The sequence below is a fragment of the Eleginops maclovinus genome, chromosome 1, assembly GCF_036324505.1.
Source record: "Eleginops maclovinus isolate JMC-PN-2008 ecotype Puerto Natales chromosome 1, JC_Emac_rtc_rv5, whole genome shotgun sequence".
Lineage (NCBI taxonomy): Eukaryota > Metazoa > Chordata > Actinopteri > Perciformes > Eleginopidae > Eleginops > Eleginops maclovinus.
Genome location: NC_086349.1, coordinates 4,920,897 through 4,933,322, shown reverse-complemented (window position 1 = coordinate 4,933,322; position 12,426 = coordinate 4,920,897). Strand labels below are relative to the sequence as shown.

The 12,426-nt window shown below is 41.2% G+C and overlaps 1 protein-coding gene across 1 annotated transcript; it reads right to left on the bottom strand.

Moving 5' to 3' along the window:
* Nucleotides 1–328: 328 nt before the first annotated feature.
* si:dkey-32e6.3 (uncharacterized) lies at nt 329–12,426 on the bottom strand. The gene is made up of 6 exons (XM_063879141.1): nt 12,024–12,426; nt 11,237–11,409; nt 10,271–10,489; nt 5,755–5,915; nt 4,273–4,405; nt 329–2,510 (listed from the first exon to the last, which is right to left on the bottom strand). Exons 1-6 carry the CDS (start codon nt 12,295–12,297, stop codon nt 2,334–2,336), a joined length of 1,137 nt encoding a protein of 378 aa, XP_063735211.1. The 5' UTR covers nt 12,298–12,426; the 3' UTR covers nt 329–2,333.

Here is a 12,426-nt window from a genome sequence, read left to right as displayed (position 1 = left end):
TACTGTACTGACCATCCTTTGTGCTTTCTTATATTGATCCTGTGGACCTGACCTGGTGTGTCTCTCTCTCTCTCTCTCTCTCTCACACACACACACACACACACACACACACACACACACACACACACACACACACACACACACACACACACACACACACACACACACACACACACACACACACACACACACACACACACACACACACACACAGCGTATTGATGGTTTCTAGAGGTGAACCTGTAAATCTGTAATACCATGTGGTGCTCCTTAACCCTTTCACCTATTGATCTTGACAGTAGGTCTCATTGCACAAAACACCAAACAGTTGAACAAAAAAAACATAGCCATTTATTTAATAATGAATAGAAATATTTATCGTCAGAAAAATAAATAGATGACAGTATTTCAAGTTGTGATTTAAAAGTATACAGCATCAGAGTTCAATGTAATGCGGATGGTATTCAGTGCAAAATATGAAAGTATTATGCAGCTGCTCAGGACAGTGCTACGGAGGCCTTGAGAGGCAAGTGAGAAAAAAAATGTATGGTAATCAATATTCTATGTCAGTCTTCCTCACGATGTATGGATTTCATATTCAGAGAGGACAAACAATAACCTCAAAGAAAAAACGAATGCTGTATTCCTATTTATATCAAAGGGTAGTGGTGCTCTTCAGCCTCTTGTGGCTGAAATAAATATTACAGCAACTACTGATCCTACTGCATGATTCATGACATTTTTCAGTTTCATTTTGAGTGTTTTACAAATGTAAATTCAAATTCAATATTGTTACTACCATTTGCATCTTTCCTACTAATTTATTCATTTGTATCAATGGTTGGTATTAACTCAAAAACGGCTGCGTTGTTGTCATCACTGCAACCTGGATTCAGGAACTTTTTTTTGACCAGAGAAAATATAACAATTACAAAAACCCTCTAATAGCTTGACAATAAATACATAAACCCTAAAACCCTTAAATACTTCCACAAAAAATCAGAAAAATAATAATACAAACCCCAGACTCATGTTCAACCTAATGATATATCTATGAATAATATTTTAAATAAAACTGCTGCATGTTCTGACGCCTTTGTAATGCGTTTATAAAGCGCCTTGAGGTATAGACTCATATATTCTGATTATTTTTTAGTCATCTGGATTTATTCAAGTATTACTTTTCAGTTTGGAGTGGAGGTAAACAAAGCAGATGACAGCCAACATGAAACACTTTGAGGACAGAAGAAGAGCTGAAGCAAATCTCTGTGAATCCTCTATTAACGCAACACTGACTTCTTCTCCAAAGCTGACCTCAATTATATGCCGTCTGACACAAATTACACAGGATTTAGGCCAATTATCCCATGGTGTGATTAGCCAAAGAGTCTTTGATGCATGGGGCCACCTTAGGGTTGAATCAAGTCAGAAACTCTTTCAGTGGCGGTTCACTTTAGGACAGCACAAACTGTTTGTGAAGAGCTCTTTGTACAAGCTGCCATACTTGAACTGCTTTAAGTGTGCGTGGAGCAGCTCAACATGATTTAATACCCTAGTTTTTGAGCAGCCATCTTCCGATAATGACTGTTATCTGCATATTTATCCCTTTCACCTTCACATGTAAACTTCTTCTATTTGAGGTTTGATGGTCTGTGTTTATTTGCTTTAACTAGTTTAACCATGTCTCTAATCATTTAACTTTCTCTCTCAGTGCTGCCATTTCATTGTCTGGTTTAACAGAGTGGTGCAGGAGTGAGTATTAGAACGCAAAAATAATTAGCATTTTAAGACTTCCATTTCCCTCCTTTTTTTTTTAATGTGTCTGTGGTTCAATGCCTCAAAAAAGGTTCAAGACAAGTCTACGAGATGTTCTAGTTTTGCTCTACCACAAAAAAGGCACCAGTAAATACCCCACTGGTGAATGTCTGAAGCTTCTATCTGTCATAAAAAAAACATTTGCTAACAGATGGCTACATGAGACTACGTAACGCCACTAGCCGAACATTAGCCGCCTTTAGCTTAGCGGTGGTGATGAGCAGCTATGCGTCCACGATGTAGTTTGTTTATAGCCTAACGTAACACTTTTTCTTTCTGGTGTTGCATTTATGCTTCAAAAATCTTTAAAAAGTGGTGTTAACATGTGGATTATCCAAAATGTCGAAGCATAATAAAATGTATTTGCAACAGACATTATTTCCTGCAATATTCCAAAATCCAATGGAAAAATCCCATTGGTCTTTGTTGAGGGAGCCTAACAACCAATGGCACAACAATAATCTGTCATCACCACACCACGGTCACAAAGACAAACACACTGGCAGTGGAGCTGTGATTTAGCCCGCCCCCTGCTGGAGGTTCCTTTCATAGTTCTGCAGGCAGATGTGGACACGCTGGGTGAAGTATTTCTGCTGAGAGATGGCCTTCAGGAGGTCGGTCTGCACCAGTGTGAGGTCATAGAGCTCCGATGTGCAGGCTGTACGAGTGTCAGCGCCACCGGGCTCCAAGAAAACCTGAGACACACACCCACAGAAAAGTGAGGAAACAGGGGTCAGGTTAGATTTCTGGAGATGTGAACTAGAACATGTTGTCACGATGATTGCAAAGTTATTTTCTGTTTATCTGTTTTTTAATAATACAATATATCTTGTTGTACAGATGGAAAAGTTATACACAAGGCATTTCCAGTTTCATATTATTTCCAATATCAGATCACCCGCTGGCATCCCTCAGGTCCCTGCTTCCTTTGAAGTATAAATACCAAAGATAAAGGTAAAAGTGAATAATTAAAGTAGATATTGCTATAAAATGAGATGAAATCAAAAAATGTAATACATTATAATAATAAAAAGAGAGAAAAAAAATCTGAGATGTTAGTATATAAAACGTAAATAAGAAAACCAGAAGGCAATGAGTCATTAATAGCACCAAGGCTGTTGCTGTACTACAGAGGGATCAGTAACTGGGCTAAGTACATATGTCAACATGCACCCACATCTATGGAGACATATTTTCTTAAGGAGGGTGGCTTACAGATATGCTAATGTATTCATCCTCTTACATTCAAAGAAACTTTTTACAAATAACCTAAAAATGAACAAAGAGTAACACAATAATCTAGTCTACACATTAATAAGAGGCTAATGCTTACTAGTTCAACATAAAAGGAACCAGTTCCAGTATTAAACTTCTCACAACAATCTCTGGAAGATATTGAGCAGGTCATGGTTTCTGTAGGGAGGTATTGCTGTTCAGATTTTCAAATGTATTATTTTGCTGCTGTGAGTTGCATCACATAGGGGATAAGGCAGATATCTTTATGGTCAATATCTCCGGAACTTTCTTGATTGATACAGCACTACATGTCAGATTAGGACTGGGTAATATATCAGTGTTATATATCTTTGGAGATTTTGGGTATTGTAAGTCTTCTCTTTTCCTGTTTTTAAGGGTTGAACAGTGGTTTACCAGAATAGGAGCTTTTCTTTTATTTACATTAAGATAATTATTCCTTAAATACACATTAATGAGGATTATTTATCAACACTCTCATTGTGTAAACATTAAATGAAAAATGGTGAAACCTACAATAGTTTTTGCCCAGGCCTTGGATAAATGTATTTTGATTTCATTATGAACTGTCCCTGGACTTACAGTATGATGGCAGAGTGAGCAGGCGCGAGTTAAGCGACTCGCTCAGTTCGGTTCAAATAAACCCATAAAATCCAACTACTCAACAATAAAAAAGTATGCTATGAGTGGGGGAAACTATCAAAACAGCCGGAAATCCTACAAAAAGCAAGAAAAAGGGGAGGAGGAGCCTGAAATGGAAGAAATCTTCGAAGCTAGTAAATACTAGGAAGAGCTAACAGCTACAGGGTAACCGAAACGCTACGAGTCAGGCTAGCCAGCATTAGCAACGATATCAGAGAGCTCAAGTAGGAGCTACAACACCAGCTATCCACATTTAAAGATGAGCTGAAGACAGCGATTAAAGAAGGAATCTGTATTCTCCTACAAGAAATTAACGTAAACTGTCTGATAACAACGAACTACTGACACAAAACGGATATTAACAAAACCCAGTCCCGTATAGCTGATTTAGAGGAGTGGCAATCTGTGGCAGCGAATGGTGGGGGGAATGACGGACCAGACAAGAGAAAATAAAGGGTGAACTTTCCCTTTGTTCTGAGCTAACAACCTGTGAGTGTAGTGACAATGCTAACAGTCATTATCAGTGATTGCTGGGTTCATGTTGAAGAACAGGCAACGTACCTTGGGTTGAACGATGGTGTGCTCGTCGTCCTGTCGTATGTTGTCGTCTATGAAGATGTGCTGAACGTGTTGGTCGAAGGGGTCCACCCACAGCGGCTTCCCCCCCCGGATGGAGGAGCTGTTACTGGCCCACCTGATAGAGACACAGGGGTGGGAAAAAAAGGATGAATGAAGGGATTGAGGCGAGTGTAATGGGGGTTTAATGCAGAGATTTTAAACCACTGTGCCGATGATGAGAGATCGTCAGGTGTGCTGTGGAAATTGGCCAATTTCATGTAAATCGGTCCAAAAACTATTATTTAGTTGCTGAAATGATTTGCTATCCTGAGAATCTGTGCTGCAATGTAGTGGCTGGCTGAGTACTTTAATACTCTTCCATGCTCGTGGGTGGCAGCAGGTAGCGCAATAATGACCTTTATTTATTTAAGACAGTACAATTAAGTGATGGGCGGAAGAGGCTGGGTGACAAGACAAGCAGCGATAGATTAATATTTGACTCTGAACCAGGTCCTGGACAACATTTAACCCAGAAGAAGAGCCTATGAGTGGTGGACAAAAGACAGAAAGACAGTGAGCTGGAGGCAAAGGGAAAGATATCTTTGGTTTGGATTTATTTATTTCATTTGGTGATAAGCTAACCAACAGTGCAATAGTCCCAATCAAGCTTCCATTTCCTGTCACATCAAAACAAGAACACAGGTTTTTGTGTTCGCCTGCATAAACTAATTGAGCACTGCTGGTCACAACAACAACAACAATGGGGGACTGCGTCACGTCTATATCATGCTGCTTTTAATACGGAGCCAAATTAAATTCAAGAAATTAAAGAATGACTTCTCCTACGGTAAACTCTTTCCCAGAGTGCTTATTAATGTGGTTCAGTGGCATTTACTGACCGCTGCAGTGCTGCTCGTCCACCGGCATTTAGTCTACCCCTTAGTCTCCCGTTAACTCATAGCAGCGGCCGCTGGAAAGCAATTATAATTGACTGTCACACAAGCAGCTGATGCATAACCCCCATCCCCATACGTGAATGTGTTTCAGTCTGAACTGACGCTGTTTGGAATCACAACGCTGTGATGAAAGTTTCTCTGGTATTAGACAGGTGATGTTAGCATAGCAACCGAAGCTAATCTGACTATCTTGACTTTGGTCAGTGCCCCTGCCCCTGCCCCGTTTCTGACGTAAGTGTGACATATTTGGTTGTGGGTTCTTGATGGTCAGTCGAGTAGGGCCAGATGAGAACTGGTTTCCAGGGCCATGAGCCGGCCCTGCTGCAGTGGATCAGGAAGAACCAGTGCTTAACAGGCACTAGCTCCAAATTGGCACTGGAACTGCTTTGGGTGCATGAGTGAGTATCAACAAATTGAGAGACTGTTCATTAAATGCCATTACGTATACCTTGGGATATTTTAAATGTATACAATGTACCGCTGCTCCAGAAAGGTTGAAAAACACTGGTTTAGAGAGTGCTATGCGTACCAGTCAAAGTGGTCCTGAAAGCCCCCCAGGCCCTGGGCAGAGCTGAAGTACTGGTACAGCCCCCGCTCTCCGTCACAAGAGGAAATGTGCTCCTCAGCTCGGCTCAGGACGATCCCCCTCCTGCTGCAGCGGATCTTTCCCGTTGTCATGTTCACGCTCAACTGAGACAGGAGAGAAGAGTCAGACAGAAAACACGAGTGATGAACATGGAGGCTACTGTACACCATGTTCAGATGTTCAGTGGATTGGTATATTAGAGCAGAGGGCCCCAACCCCCGGGCCGTGGACCGGTACCGGTCCGTGGGTCATTTGGTACCGGGCCGCACAGCAAGAAAAAATAACTTACATTATTTTCGTTTTATGTATTGTCTGAGCCATAAAGATCTTTTATTTTGAAAAATGACTGGATTCTCATGCTAAAATGTAACCCACAAGCTAGCACAATGAGTAAAAAAACGTCGTATTTGGAAAGTTTCTTTACGAAGGGGAAAAGGCCCAGTGAGGAGACGAAAGAAGAGCCTACGACTTCCAAGAAAAAGAAAGCTGCATTTAACAGACAATACCAGGAGTCCTACTTAAAATATGGATTCATCGCAACAAGTGATTCCCACGCACCAAGCCCGCTCTGTATAATATGCGGCTCCTATACACAGAAATAAGATGGTTATCCCGAGGGAAATCGCTGGACAGAGTGTTTGAATTACGAGAGCCACTGCAAAGCTTTCTCTCAGAAAAGAAGTCCCCGCCACATTTCAGTGACGAGGAATCGGTCGCAAAACCAGGTGAATCCAGCATGTCTGTGCGGCAAGAAGATCGGCTGCTGGAGGTCGCAAATGACGGCGGCCTTAAAAGTCTGTTCGAGACAACAACTCTGCCGGTGTTCTGGATTAAAGTCATGGCAGAATACCCTGAGATCGCCACAACAGCACTGAAAACCCTGTTGCCGTTTCCGACATCATATCTGTGTGAAACTGGGTTTTCTGCAGTGACAGCAACCAAAACAAAGCTACGGAGTAGACTGGCCATAAGCAACACACTTCGGGTGTCATTGTCTCCCATTGTCCCTAGATGGGACCGTCTTGTTGCAGAGAAACAAGCTCAAGGCTCCCATTGATTTAGCGTTATGGTGAGCTAAAACTTTCATGCACTTTATGTTCGTTTTTGTTGTGTATCTGTGTCTTATTTTTAAGGCATGTTTAAACGTCACCATGGCGACCAGAGTCAGAGAGCGTTCGGGTTAGGGGGCAGAGAGGATGTTATTCATGGTATGTTGTTGGCGCGATGTTCCGAGGACGCTGCTAATAAAGTTGCATACGAGTACACAGTGGATTCATGTTTATTATTATATCTACAATATACCACAGTTTTTATGCCAGTCGTCATTTTTATTTTGTTGTATGTATCCATCACACCTTAAAGCCCGGTCCGTGGAAATATTATCTGACGTTAAACCGGTCCGTGGCGCTAAAAAGTTTGGGGACCGCTGTATTAGAGGGTATTCTGATGTATTCTGTATACTTTATCATGTTTAGATACTCCTGTGAATAAAGGTCTTTTTTACTTGGAATATGTATAAAATAGTATATTTCTATAACATTTTCTTTTTGTAATTCCTGTAGATTGACCATCAAAAAGCTCCTGTGACAAAATATGGAGGCTGAGCAGTCAGGCACTCTCTCTCCTGTTGGTTTGTTTGTCTTTGCTTTATATACACCGATACATGTCCACACACTACACACATTACTGATTAACAGACTTCAACATTAACTTAGTTTCGTTACTTTAATTGGAAATGAATCAAGTGTGGTCTCCCTGTTTTGTCCGTCCTTGAGCCAGGGCGTGACAGCACATACGTTCATGGCACCAGCAGGATGGAGTGTGATTACGTTGATGAGTTGACTTTATATACTGCCTGGCTAAAAAAAAAGGTCACACACTCTAATATTGGTTGGACCGCCTTTAGCTTTGATTACATTTGCTGTGGCATCGTTTCCACAAGCTTCTGCAATGTCACAACATTTATTTCTGTCTTGCATTAATTTATCACCAAGATCTTGTATTGATGACGGGAGATTCAGACCACTGCGCAAAGTGTTCTCCAGCCCATCCCAAAGATTCTCCATCGGGTTCAGGTCTGGACTCTGTGGTGGCCAATCCATGTGTGAAAATGATGTCTCATGCTCCCTGAACCACTCTTTCACAATTTGAGCCCGATGGATCCTGGCATTGTCATCTTAGAACATGCCCGTGCCATCAGGGAAGAACAAATCCATTGATGGAATAACCTGTCCTTCAGTATATTCAGGTAGTCAGCTGACCTCATTCTTTGGGCACATTGCTGAACCTAGACCAGACCAACGGCAGCAACCCCAGGTCATAGCACTGCCCCCACAGGCTTGTGACCTTTTTTTTGGCCGGGCAGTGTATGATGCACCACCATCAGATCAAAATATCTCTACCTCACGTTATTTGTTCTCTCACTTAACACCTCAAAAAAACACAAATTAGTAAATGTAAGCATGCAAATATGTTGGCTAAACATCAGCATGTTAGCATCCTCTCTACTAAACATGGCAGGTGAGGATGAAAAATAAAATCTGCAGCATCCTCTTCCATTGACTTACACTGTTTGATCATTAACTCTCAAGATTGGATCATTTATTTGTGCTTTCATCGTGTTTTGAAATGCATAAAGCTATAAAAAGGACTATATTTAGTGAAACGTGTAATTTACTTAGAAACAAACAGAGATGCTGAGTACGGCTTCAATATGAAGTCTCCCAAAACGCTCCTATACTTGACAACAATGGTTTTGAACAAAGTGAACAATCTCATCATGTCTTGTGATTGATTCCCCCCCACTCTGTCTGTCTGACGCATGCACAGCGTGTAACAGGACACCGAGGAACTTCTTCTCCATCAGTGAGGCTGACAGCTTCTCTTTCTGACAACTCATCCGTCCACCCTCTCACAATCAATGTGTTCCACTCCAGCTAGCTAACGTGCAAGTACACCCCCCTGAGAGAGAGGGAGGTTGATGGAGGGGGCAGGGTCCATGGTAAAGGTCTACGTTAAAAGGGAAAACAAGGCCATACTCTTCCGGAGAACATATTTGCAGTTACCGAACACACACACACACACACACACACACACACACACACACACACACACACACACACACACACACACACACACACACACACACACACACACACACACACACACACACACACACACACACACAGTGTGCAAAGGCTGACATCCCTGTGTTCCTTACAGAGGGAGTTTCTCTCCCACACCCCCCCCCTACCCTTAACGCCTCTATCCAGTTAACAACAGCACCCATGTTATTATGTAACTGTATGGGAATCCTGATTATGTAATCCCATTACCTCCAAGCCTCTACACACTTACACACACTACTACAAAGCAAAGATCAACAGAGCTAGGGTTTCTTTTTTTAGCTGTCTTGAAAAACCTGAACCTCTAACCAGAGACAATAGAGTGACGAGTGAAGGTGGTTTTCAACCATCTTTGTGAACCCAGGCTGTCTTCCTTAAAAAATGGGGCTTTTGATGTTTCATTTGACTCCACCATCATAAAAGGAAGAATAAATTGTCGACTAATTTCTCCTATATATATATTTTAAAAAAATACTACACCAGAAAGGAATGCTGGGAGTAATGCATTCATTTGCAAAATCAATGGTAATACATATCATTTCAATTTCACACCGCTATCTATGTAGAACGGTAGTGTGCATCAAAAACAAACTAAAGTGAATTTGACAGTTTGTAGGGTTGATTTTCATCAACCTACACTCATGGGATTTTCTCAACTAGATCAATTTTTCAAAATACATTTCTCCATAAACTATCGTGCAAAGCACCACTTTGATCCTTTACACAATAAGTCAGCGTGACAAAGAAGACCGCTAAACTAATAACACACAACTTAATATAAGTCATCTTCTCAATAAGAGGGGGCCATCACAGCGCTGTTCATATTACTGCAGCAAAGATGCAATGAATTGGCAAGGAAAACATTTAAGAAATATTGATAATATTTAAGATTTTGCCGAAGTGCTTATTTTTACGATGCACACTGATGAAACAAGATAAAAGCGTGACCCATTTATTCTTTAGAGCATATTATAGACGTTTGCTTGTCCAAATACATTCTCATTCTTTAACAATTTTGCTTGTATTTTATTAAAATATTCATTCAAATGCTGTTTAAAGTCTTTTTAGAACTTGTAAGCATGTTGTAAACCTGTTTACGTACTTCAATATCATTTCTAATGACCGATATTCTAGTAGGGAGATGTTGCCGCAAGGTCCACTTAGGAAACTACATGTGATATTGATACTCTGTAGAAGTGAACCAGATATTAGACCGTACCCTGTTGAATTTATAGCAAACTCTTCGCTAGGAAGAAATATGTTGGAGTAATTTATGCAACTGACCCTCAAACTTAAGAGAAAATACAGACAAGACCACTGGATGTGTGTTTCACCTTGAGTTGGGGCAGATCTGGGAACAGGGGGTGAACGCCTTCCGTCAGAGCTCTGGACACAGCACTCAGCACACGAGGAAGGTCGTTTCCAAAGGAACGGAAAACGATGGCGAACTCCCGTCCCTCCTGCACCAGGTCTGTGAGCAGCTGGAAGAAGGAGGGTAGGATCCAGTGGTACAGGTGCCCCCCCTCTCCCTTTACAGACAGCTCTCTGTCTCCCTTCAAGAAACACAGGCAGATGGCAGTCAGTGACAAATAGCAACATAAGGGAGCAGGGGACTTCATTTTCACATGCACAAAGACTACAGCGTAGTTTGGCAGTGAAATTCCTGAACCCCACGCTCCTCTAAGAATGAAACATATATCAAAACAAATAAAATAAAGCAAAAAGAAATACAAATAAAAATAAGCAAGAGAGTAGTGCACATTAAATAAAATGCAGAAATAAGTAAACTGCAGTATAAACATCTTAAATAAAATAAGAAAAAACAAAACCACAATGTTCCATTTAATATCACAGTGGAAAAAATAAACAGGTAAACAAACTGTTAAAACATCTTTGTGTTCTAAACATAAGTAGGTGAATAAACAAATTATGTATACAGAAACTTCACTCTCTATGAGAGAAGCCCTTTTCACAACGCGGGTTTAATTTGCATGTCCAAACAGCTCATGAAAACTGTTAAAGTTGCAGAAAATTCAAATTTTATTATGATAGAAAACACCTCCTTAAGCTACACACTACACTAGGAACTCCACGAGTCTATTATGAATATAAAATGAGATTGTTAATGATTACAGAAGCTGTAATGCCTTTTGTAAAATCTTCAGGGCATTTCTTCATCTTGTATTGTGACTAACTATTTGGTAATACAATATCAGGCAGATACGGCATAGAATTAACCTGCAGATTAACTCTTCCAATGGATGTCATTTTTTGAGCTATAACAATCCCATGAAGCTTGCCTTGGTGCCCTCGGGCCAGCGCAGCAGAGTCAGATGCTCCACGAGAATCCCACGGAAACGTCGGCCCACGTTGGAGGAGAAACCTGCCGTCCGTCCAAAGTGAGAGTGGTAGGTAACAGCACCATCGCAGGGGGGGAGCAGGGAGGGGGAGTCACTCAGCCATTCCCACTTCCCTGCAGAGAGGAGAGGGGGACAAGGTCTTTGTGGGTGGTAAAGGTAAAATAAACTAAATTGAATGCAAAACATAAGAAACATTTAGAAAATGTTGAGAAAAAGAATCAAATATGCGTTATAGAAGGCATAACATCAAAGAATAAGGTGGAATATAAAATGTATTAAAATAAAATATACTAAATAGAATGCTTCACTACACTAAACACTAAATATGCTTCAACAAATAGATCAACCCTGCTACCAAACGTCACTTATTTAAACTTCAATGTTTACTCCCATATTAGCATAATGAGCCTATCACAACACATGAATTGAGACCTAGTTATAGTTATAATATGTATGACGGGTTATTCAGGATACGATAGGCCAATGTGTCTCATTGCATTGACCTCAATCATTGTTATTTGTATTGTTTGACAGCTTGTCGTTATTTATATTGTCAGGAACGGTAAGTCAAGAGGAGGAAGAGGACTACCTTTTCCCTTTGGACTCTTAAATGTTATTCGGCGTATTAATCTGGAACAGAAGCAGGAACAATAATTTGGCTGACAGGGCAAACAAATCCATAGCATCATCCTTGTGTGATAGAGAAAAGTATCACTTCTCAGCTTACCTTTGCTCATCCTTCCCCAGGTGACAGTTGAGAGGAAATGCTCGAGGGCAGCTACCGTCCCTTGAGCTATCACAGAATCCGACACCAGTATGGTGTTGTTCAGGTCGATATGAAGGACTAACTTTTTCCTCCGCTCAGGATTAGGGCACCGCAGCCCCCGCGGGACTGTCACCGTGGGGTCACCTGTCCCGCACACAGGCTCCGGGACATCTCTGCTTTGTGTCCCGTCGTGTTCTTGAGCTTCACGGCCGTTTCTATCACCGACCTCCGCCATAGGTAGGATACAACTAACAACGGTTGTAGAATTTAAAATATTTCAAGTAAAACTTGCTACCTAACCGGCTGAGGTGGGCACTTCCTCCATGATGCCGCCTGCTTCTTCTTCTACGCCTCTAATGCTGCA

Coding starts and splice junctions, on each gene's coding strand:
- si:dkey-32e6.3 (XM_063879141.1), bottom strand. CDS start 12,297: ATGGCGGAGGTCGGTGATAGAAACGGCCGTGAAGCTCAAGAACACGAC. Junction 11,410..12,023: donor CTGGGGAAGGATGAGCAAAG/GTAAGCTGAGAA, acceptor TCCTCTCTGCAG/GGAAGTGGGAATGGCTGAGT. Junction 2,511..4,272: donor ACACCATCGTTCAACCCAAG/GTACGTTGCCTG, acceptor TGTGTGTCTCAG/GTTTTCTTGGAGCCCGGTGG.